General features: G+C 42.2%; 1 protein-coding gene across 8 annotated transcripts in view; it reads left to right on the top strand.

Moving 5' to 3' along the window:
* Positions 1-1975: 1975 nt before the first annotated feature.
* The window catches only part of CCDC62 (coiled-coil domain containing 62), a 44064-nt gene continuing 35852 nt past the window's right edge, over positions 1976-10187 (top strand). For 4 of the 8 annotated variants that reach the window (XM_045073622.1, XM_045073620.1, XM_045073618.1 and 1 more), the window contains exons 1-3: positions 1977-2204; positions 4608-4866; positions 7614-7780. In XM_045073622.1, the coding sequence (XP_044929557.1) occupies positions 2169-2204; positions 4608-4866; positions 7614-7780 (462 nt within the window). In that variant the 5' untranslated portion in view covers positions 1977-2168. Of the gene's footprint in view, positions 2205-2235; positions 2611-2722; positions 2883-4607; positions 4867-7613; positions 7781-10187 lie in introns of those variants that run through there. The other 4 variants (XM_045073624.1, XM_045073621.1, XM_045073619.1 and 1 more) reach the window with 4 other exon arrangements.

Here is a 10187-nt window from a genome sequence, read left to right as displayed (position 1 = left end):
TGAGTCTGTTTAGTTCATCAGACCAAGTGTAAATTCAGAAGCAGTATAATGCTTGGAGTTTTTTTTTTTTTTCTTTTTAAGATTGATATATTTGACAGTGTCAGCGCTTAACAGCAGAAGGGGGAGAGGGAGAAGCACGCCCTCCGTTGAGGTTGAGCCCAATGTGGGGCATGAATCCAGGACCCTGGAATCATGACCTTAGCCAAAGGCAGACTCCTAACTGAGCCACCCAGGTATCCCTTCTTGGAGATTTTGTAAAACATTTTATGTATTTTTAAAAGAAAACTTCAAAGGTCATTTCTGTTTTATTTATTTATTTATTTACTTATTTACTTTTTTGAGGAGGGGAGCGGCAGAGGAAGAGAGAATCCTAAAAGCAGGTTCCATTGCCAGTGCACAGCCGTAGGTGGGTCTGGATCTCATGACCCTGAGAAAATGACCTGAGCCAAAATCAGGAGTGGGATGCTCAGCTGATTAGGCCACCCAGGAGTCCCTCTTTTCTGTTTTAAAGAAAACCTGTGGGAGTGAGTGAACTTAAAATACTGAGGTTTTTGATATGCAACTAGTCACTGTATTCTCACCACATTCTATTTACTCACCGACGATAATCCCATAAAATGAGCCTCATTTCTTACTACTTTGTCTGTACACGTACTTCTTAAGATTATGTATTTGAAATATTTTATTTATTTGAAAGTGCATGGGGTAGTGTGAGGGAGAGGCAGAGGAACAAGTGGACTCCCGGATGAGCAGGGAGCTCTGTCCCAGGAACCTGAGATCATGGCCCAAAGTCAGGCTCTTAACTAAGCCACCCAGGCACCCCTTAGATTATATCTTTAAGTAATCTCTACACCTGATGTGGGACTTGAACTCAGGACCCTGAGATCAAGAATAGGCGCTGAGATCACCCAGTTTGCCAGGCACCCCTGTATACATATTTTTAGAGAGTTTTAGGCATGTGGTTGCCTGGTAGAAAAAGACCACATTTTAACAATGGTGGAATTTGGGAAACCTGAATTGAAATGCGCCTTAACTGGAAAGTTGATATTCAACCACATTCCTTTTTAACTTTCTCATTCCACCAAGACTTAACTGTACAGTCATTAACTGATAGGATGCCTTTAACTAGTCAGGATTGAATTTCCTGATTTTAGATCTTAGACATTGTCTTGGTTCTCAAGAGTCCTATCCTAAGTAGGCAAATGCCACTCAAATCAGTAAAGCCTCAAAACATGTTTTTCCTTTTTTGAGATTGTCCTTTATGAACACAAGGACATGCTTTGCTCATTCATAATCAAAGTAAAGGTGAAACACTATCACACCGTATTTGGTAATCTGTCTTGCCACTAATGCCAGGTTATGGGTTAAATGGTAGGGGGTGGGCAATCAGGGGTTGAATGTAGTTAAGTTTCATTTTTTTAGTCGAGTTCCTGTATAACAAGTGAAAGGAAGAAGGGTGACTATGAGATAACACGAGAAAAAAGATTCACCCCAGAATGTGGTGGATTTTGTCACGACCAAGTGTCTAAGTGCCCATTGCTATTCAAAAGATTCATCAAAAGCCCAAAAAAAAAAAAAATCAAAAAATAAAATTAAATTTTAAAAAATCGCCCTCTCCCGGCCATCTGTTGGTTCGTTTCGAGCTGTCTGCTGGCTGGCCAGCATCTGACTCCCGGGGCTGGCGTCTGCGTCCGTCCAGGCGTTCGTGTGAATGGCCAGGCACCGTTCTCAGTGCCCGCCGACGAGACCGGGAGAGAAGTGAGCAGGTCAGCCGTCATAAACTGGGGTGACGGGCAGGAGCGGCCTTTAATTTAAGCCCCGGTTCGCTGGGTAGCGGTGAAGAACCGTTTCTTTGCTGACCGTGGCTGGTGGACCTCGCTACCGCAGATACACCTTCCCAGAGCCTGCAGCCCCCGGACCGGCCCGCGCGAGGGCCAGGACGGCGCACCTGAGGTCTCGCGAGAGCCGGGGTTGGCCCCTCGGCGACGCCGTAGCGGGGCCGGCGGGCGCGTTCCTCTGGGCGGGCGGTTTGGGTGCTTGCTCCGACTGGCCGAGGGCGCGGGGCTCCGGGGTTCGGGGCTCGCCCCCCGCTCCGGGCAGGAGCGCCTATGGCGTTTGTAAGGTGACCCTGCGCTCACCGACTTTCTCCGAGGGCGGAGGAAGCACCCATGAACCCTTCGGCGACCTTCCTCGCCGGGCGCCAGGTGAGCGGCCGCCGCGGGCTCCGCGTCTCCGCCGGCGCGTCCGGGAGCGAGCGGACAGCGAGCCTCGTGGGACGGGGAGCACTCTGGCCGAACCCGGGTGGTTTTTAAGGAACGGTTTCTCCTTAAAATGGAAAACGATACACTGTGCGAAGAGGAGAAACGGAGCGTCTGCACCCTGCCCTTAGCAGGAGCGACGTTCGGCCCAGGCGCCGAGACGGGCGGCGAGTAACTAGGTGCTCCCTTGGTAACGACTCCCGGGCGTTTGGAGGGGGCTTTTCTCGGCGCCGCCTCGCTCCGGGCCTGAATTTCCTCCATAGTAACCTGCCAGGGGCGGAGCACGCTCGTGACTCCGTTTTCCCAAAAAGGGTTGAAAACGAGCTTTGCATTTATGAGTGTACGATGAAAAGTGAGCTTGGCATTCATCAATACGGTGAAATGCACTTTTTTTTAAATTTCTCTCTCTCTTTTTTTTTTTTTTTTTTTGCACGTTGGACGTGTTGCCGGTTTTCCTATGCCAGAACTTGTGCTCTTTGCCCCCCCGCTCATTACTGCATCCCCAACCACTTGGCGCTCAGCAAGGATTTGTCCAGTGAATTAATGAATGGTTTATCAAAGACCAGAATTTAAATCTTGCGATTTGATATCACTTGACCCAAATTCCGTTTTTTGTGCTTACTAGTGAGTAACTGTGATTCATTTGTCATTATTTATTTTCAAATCCTATTTTCCAGAAAGTAGTAATGATATACCTGGGCCTCTGGTGAACTTTTAACTACTATTTTATTTATTTATTTTTTTTAAGATTTTATGTACTTATTACACAGAGAGAAATCACAAGTAGGCAGAGAGGCAGGCAGAGAGAGGGAGAAGCAGGCTCCCCACCCAGTTTTGAGCCCATTCCAGCCAGTCCCAGGACCCTGAGATCATGACCCCAGTTGAAGGCAGAGGCTTAACCCACTAAGCCACCCAGGTGCTCCTTTTAACTACTATTTTTAAGATAAAATTCTTCAAGTAACACTTTCAGTTCTTTGTTTCTTGGCTAAGGAGCAGTACCATATTTCAAAATGTGCTTCACAATCTTAATAATAGCTATTTGGAAAAACTATGTATCCCTTCACGTGTTTAAGTTGTTATCTAAAATTTTTCCTTAAAAAATATAATGGTATGTTTCCTTATTTTCCTTATATTTCCTTACATTTCCTTAAAAAAAAAGATAGCTAATGTTTGTTGAGTGCTTACGCTGTGCCAGGTAATGTGGAGTGCTTTACACAATTTATCTTGCTTAATCCACACAACTAAGAAGATCAAGTGTCGTTATTACCATTTTAAAGGTGAGGAAACCAAGGCTTAGAGAGCTTAAGTAACTTGTGCAATGTTATAGAGCCGCTAAAGTGGTAAATTCTGGATTCACACTGAGGTCAGACCAACTTCACGATCTAGTTAAAATGACATGCTGGGCGCCTGGGTGGCTCAGTGGGTTAAACCTCTCCCTTCAGCTCAGGTCATGATCCCAGGGTCCGGGGATCCAGCCCTGCATCAGGCTCTCTGCTTAGCAGGGAGGCTGCTTCCTCCTCTGTCTCTCTGCCTGCCTCTCTGCCTACTTGTGATCGCTGTCTGTCAAATAAATGAATAAAATCTTTAAAAATAAATAAAGACTAAAAATGACATATGCATAAAGGGAATCACTGTAGATACTTTTATTAGGTGTGAAATGGCATCATGGTGATATAAAAAGTGTTCATTTTTAGAGATGTATGCCAAAATATGTGAGAGTTCTTTTTAACAACAAAAAGAGAAAGGAAAAATTGAAACGTGACAGAATCTTGATAATGGTAGAACTAAGGTACTGAACATAAGAGAGTTTATTGTATAGTTCCCTTGTCTTCTGTGTAGGTTTGAAAATTTTCCTATATAAATGGGTGTGTTGAGTTTGGACTGATCACAGTATTACATTGTTCTTGGTAGATTGATTATGTGTTAGATGTTATGAGACTTATTTATGTTCAAACAGTAATTATTTCATGTTTTCCTTTACTTGATTGATCCGGAATTGCTGGGGCAAAGTGTGGGGTAATATTGTTAATACAAGGAATGGGTTGACAGCAAAGACCAAAATGCCAAAATGAGTTTATTTGTGATAAGCTAAGGTTTTACAAACGGTCCCACTTTTTAAGAATGGCATGTGTGGTATGACAGGAAATTATAGAGGCAGAGTGCACAGTAGGCAAGAACTTGTTTTAAATCTACGCAATTTTGATGCCATGTTATAATCAGTGAATAAAAAATAATTTAACTGCCTTGAATTGGCAGCAAAAGAAGATAAAATTATTTGGAAAAAATGCCTCAGTTGACTTATGTTATTGATTAGTTTTATTTTGATGTAAAACCACTTTCTTTGCTTAGAACATCGGGTCAGAAGTTGAGATTTCCACTATCGAGAAACAACGGAAAGAGCTGCAGCTGCTTATTGGAGAATTAAAAGATCGTGATAAAGAGCTCAATGATATGGTTACAGTACATCAGAGACAACTTCTTTCATGGGAAGAGGATCGGCAGAAAGTGTTGACTTTGGAAGAACGTTGCAGCAAATTAGAGGGTCAGAAATATATAAGCAGTATCTGTTACACACTTCTATATGCCAGCCAATTCAAAGGACTCATGGGTTAGACACAAATGTATTTATTTTACAATAAATATTTTTATTTGAGAAAGTGAGTGAGCACACATACGAGCAGGGAGGGGGCAGAGGGAGAGGGAGAGAATCCTTAGGCAGACTCCTTACTGAGCAGGGAGCCCGACATGGGGCTCAGTCTCAGGACCCCAGGATTATGACCTGAGCCGAAATCAAGAGTCAGATGCTCAACCAACTGCCACCCTGGCACCCAAGACACAAATGTACTTAAATATTAAATATGTTAGGGGAAAAAAGGGGGCTCACAGGAAAGATAAGAGAAAGAAAGAATATCTCAACACAGTCCCTGCTGCCCTAGAGTTTAGTTTAATTGAAGGTAGGAGGCCTTTATGAACACTCAGAGTTGAACAAACACAATGTGAATTAAAGTTGGGCAGACAGCTTAAATGTAGAAAGGGTATGGAGTGAGCTCAAGAGTGAATCTGAGGTGCGCCTGGGTGGCTCAGTGGGTTAAGCATCTGCCTTCAGCTCAGGTCATGATCCCAGGGTCCTGGGATCGAGCCCCACATGGAGCTCTCTGCGCAGCAGGGAGCCTGCTTCCCCCTCTGTCTCTGCCTGCTTGTGATCTCTCTCTCTCTCTCTCTGTAAAATAAATAAATCTTTAAAAAAAAAAAAAGAGTGAATCTGAACGAAATTAGTTTTGAGGGCACCTGTGTGGCTCAGTTGATAAGCAGCTGCCTTCAGCTCAGGTCATAATCCCGGAGTTGTAGGATTAAGTCCCACATGGGGCTCCCTGCTCAGCAGGGAGTCTGTCTCTCCCTGACTTCTCCCCTCTCATGCTCTCTCTCTCAAATAAATAAATAATCTTTTTAAAAAATAATCTTTTTAAAAGAAAAATAAATTAGTTTTGAGCTAGAATATGAATAAAGATGCCATGGGACTATCCATTTCTGTTGAACTGATAGAAAGATTTTAAATTTTTGGTATTGAACTTGATCTTAAGTATCTAAAATAGTCTTAAAAATATAGCAGTCTTAAAAATGGTTTACAAAAATCTTCTTTGTACCATATTTTAATTTTGTCATCCCATCAGTTTTGCCCTAAGGTCTGAATGTTCTAGTGATACTACATCAATACCAGACATAAGTATCAGAAGGGGAAACTTTAGATCTGTTTAATAGATAACTACATTGCACCTCCTTTATTATCTTCTGTTACCCAAAGGATTCTATAAACCTGACTGTCTGCCATATCTTGTTTATCCATTCATCTGTTGTTGGACATCTAGGTAAACGTGACCATCTAAATATGCATAGTTTTCCATTTCTTTGATGATCATTTGATTTTCCTCTGACCATACCCAGCCACACACATATTCACATCATATTTGATTCGGTCGCATTAGATGTAATACCTTATACAAATGTGTTTAAGAATGAAGATCACATTGCACATAGCCAACAGTATCTGGTTTTAAAATAAGAAACTTGAGGGGCGCCTGGGTGGCTGAGTTGGTTAAACATCTGACTTTTTTTTTTTTTTTTAGATTTTATTTATTTATTTGACAGAGAGAAATCACAAGTAGATGGAGAGGCAGGCAGAGAGAGAGGGAAGCAGGCTCCCTGCTGAGCAGAGAGCCCAATGCGGGACTCAATCCCAGGACCCTGAGATCATGACCTGAGCCGAAGGCAGCGGCTTACCCACTGAGCCACCCAGGCGCCCCAATATCTGACTCTTCATTTCACCTCAGGTCTTGATGCCAGGGTCATGAGTTCAAGCCCTGTGTTGGAGCTCCAAGCCCAGCATGGAGCCTACTTAGAAAAAAGATTCTCATTCTCATTATAAGTGGGGAAATGCAAATTAAAACCACAATGAGCTACCATTTACGCTTCACACTGGCAAAAATTACCAGGTATATGTAAAGGTAGCGGGTGTTGTAGAGCCAAGGGAAGACTCTCCCTGCTGGTGGGAGTGTCAGTTGGTACAGCTACTTTGGAAAATCATTTGACAGTATCCTGTAAAGTTAAAGTTACACCTAGTCATGGCCCAGGATTTCCACTTCTAGGAATATATGCACAGTTCAGAGTACATGTGATTGACCTAAGGATCTTACTATGTAGATTCTGATACAACAGGTCTGGGGCCTGAGTCTGCTTTTCTGACAGATTAACCAGGTAATGTCAATGCTGCTGGGTCAAGGACCCCATTGGAGTAGCAAGCCTCTAGAGAAACTTGCAAACATGCACCAAGATACACGTATAAGAATATTCAGAGCAGTGTTGTTCATAACAGCTGCAAAGTGGAAACAACCCAAGTGACCACCAGTGGTAGTAAATACATTTTGGCGTAGTCCTATAATGGGGTATCATGTAGTAACATCAGTGCACAAATACCAGTCACGTACAACAATGTGAGTGAATCAATGGAAGAACTCATAGAGTATGGTCCCAATTATATATGGCTAAAATCGAACTTTTAAGGGATGTGGTCATAGGTGGCAACACTGTAATTAAAAAGCAGGCAAATGATTAGCAGACGGTGGTTGGGAAGGTGAGAATTGGAGACATCGTGCTTAGGAAGTGACATCCAGGGGCAGGGTTGCTGACTCTTCTGTTTCTTGGCTAGGGTCCAGTATGGTGCATTCCATAATACATTCTTAAGAAAGAATTATCCTTTAAAAAATTATTTAGCACACTTAACCTTTTAATTGTGTGTTTGAAAATGCATTTTAGCTTCCAGTCTGATCAAAAGGTAGTCATCGATGACATTTCCCTCAGGTGAACTACATAAAAGAACTGAAATAATCAGGTCACTCACAAAGAAGGTAAAAATCCTTGAATCGAATCAAATTGAATGCCAGGCGGTTCTTCAGAAGACTCAGCTACAGCTTCAGGAAATGGCTCAAAAGGCAACCCATTCCTCTCTCCTCTCTGAAGACCTCGAGGTTGGTTTTATTTTGTGATAAGCTTCGCTAGCCCAAATTCTGTTACAGGTTATCAAGAAATTAGATTTAAATGTTTCCGTTGAAGTGTGTGTGTGTGTAAGTCAATCCATCCATCTGAACACAAGGTTTGTGTTGACTGTACGGCTTTGGCTGCGCAGGGCTGTGTTGTCTGAGAAATGACCTTCATTACTACCTCTTGTGACAGTCAGCCCATTTGGACTAGGAGCATCCATGACTTTATGAACAACGGGTTATTTTAGAAAGCCTTTCTCAAAGTCAGACGAATAGCATCGGGTTTTGGTAGCTTCACGTGATGCTTTCTAAACGTGCCTTCTCTGATACGATAAACAGTATCTACATCATTTGAGTGGCATATTGGGAATAAAATCTGTAAGACTGAATTTTTCACTTCTCATTTCTAACTGGTCATCAGGTGTTTTTTGAACTCATGTTTTATGAGCGGCACAGAGCCATATTTTTGTTGTTCTAGCCTTCATATTATGCTGGTTTCATAAAATGCCTTTTTTATTTTTTCAGACTATTATTCTAGACAGTTTCTAGCTATAAAATAAGTAAACTATTTGTATGTTGAATTAAAAACTGGAAATGTAGGGGCACCTGGGTGGCTCAGTGGGTTAAAGCTTCTGCCTTCAGCTCAGGTCATGATCTCGGGGTCCTGGGATCGAGCCCTGCATCGGACTCTCTGCTCAGCGGGGAGCCTGCTTCCTCCTCTCTCTCTCTCTGCCTGCCTCTCTGCCTACTTGTGATCTCTCTCTGTCAAATAAATAAATAAAATCTTAAAAAAAAAATGGAAATGTAGGGGCCACTTGCCTGACTCAGTCAGTGGAGCATGTGACTTTTGTTCTTGAGGTCGTGAGTTCAAGCCCCACATTGGACATAGAGCTTACCTTTGAAAAAAAAAAAAAAGGAAATGTATGAGAGAGAGAATGAGCAAGATCTCTGGTGTCTTTTCTTATAAGGATACTAATCACATCATGACCTCTTTCGCACCTAACTCTCTCTCAAAGGAGCATCTCCAAATAACACCATATTGAGGGTTCGGATTTCAACATACGCGTTTTGTGGGGGATGCAATTCAGTTCCTAGCAAGAACATTTTTTTATTATTTTTATTATTTTTTTAAATTAGTAAACTTTATTTCTTAGAGCAGCTTTATATTCACAGCAAAACAGAGTGGAATGCATACATTTCTTCTCTACCCCCCGCCTCCACCACCAAACACAGTCTCCCCCCAACCATGCACATTGTGCACCGTGGGAGTAGATCTGTTATAGTTAGTGAATCTGTTAGCACATCATTGTCACCCAAAGTCATAGTTTAACATTAGGGGTCACTCTTGGTTTGTATATTCTGTGGGTTTTGACAAATGGGTAATCACATGTGCCCACCATTGTAGTATTGTGCAGAGTAATTTCACTCCCCTGAGAATCCTGTGTTCCATCCTTGTCTCTCCCAACCCCTGGAACCGGTCACCTTTTTAGTTCCGTCTTTTCAGAATGTCATATAGTTGGAGTCATATGGAATACAGATTTTTCAGATTGGCTTCTTTTACTTAGTAACATGTATTTAAATTTCCTTCACGAAGATACGATCTTAAAAGCCTCATTATTCTTATTTTTCCAACCAGTAAATATCTTACGTAGTTCTGTGGTTAAAACAAAACAAAACAGGGGCGCCTGGGTGGCTCAGTGGTTTGGGCTGCTGCCTTCGGCTCGGGTCATGATCTCAGGGTCCTGGGATCGAGCCCCGCATCAGGCTCCCTGCTCCGCAGGAAGCCTGCTTCCCTCTCTCTCTCTCTCTGCCTGCCTCTCTGCCTACTTGTGATCTCTGTCTGTCAAATAAATAAATAAAATCTTTAAAAAAAAAACAAAACAAAACAGAAAAACCTGCAAAAAACCTGATACATGGGAATACCCCAGTATGAAGTGAAGGTCTTTCAACATAGAGTAAACACTTTATGTATACACACGTGCGCGCGCACATAGATGTTCACTTTATTTCAGTAAAGTAAATTTCTTACTAATCCAATTTTTGTTCATTTCCTTTTTGCCAACCTAGAGTTAAACATAAAAGAGATTGGGAAATAGACATTTGTAAGCATAACCAATATGATTCAGTAGGGCAAACATAAGCTTGGAGAGGATGCCAGAGGTAATGGAGAGAGATATTTGTATTTCTTTTTGATGACTGCTTACTTGGCCCACTTTGTCACTAAATGAACGTTAAAACAAAACAGAATGTGCACAGACTGTGGCTAATGGTAGTAATGAAAGTAATGAAATAATGAAAGCTTTTAAATGAAATGAAATGATACTAATGAAAGTAATGATAGTAATGAAAGCTTTTAAATGACTCAGTTAGTGTTTTATGTGTTGTTCCCTTGTAG

The sequence above is a fragment of the Mustela putorius genome, unplaced genomic scaffold (assembly GCF_011764305.1).
Source record: "Mustela putorius furo isolate JIRA1106 unplaced genomic scaffold, ASM1176430v1.1 tig00537248_pilon_pilon_pilon, whole genome shotgun sequence".
In the NCBI taxonomy this organism is placed as follows: Eukaryota; Metazoa; Chordata; class Mammalia; order Carnivora; family Mustelidae; genus Mustela; species Mustela putorius.
This window is presented reverse-complemented; position numbering and strand designations above follow the sequence as displayed.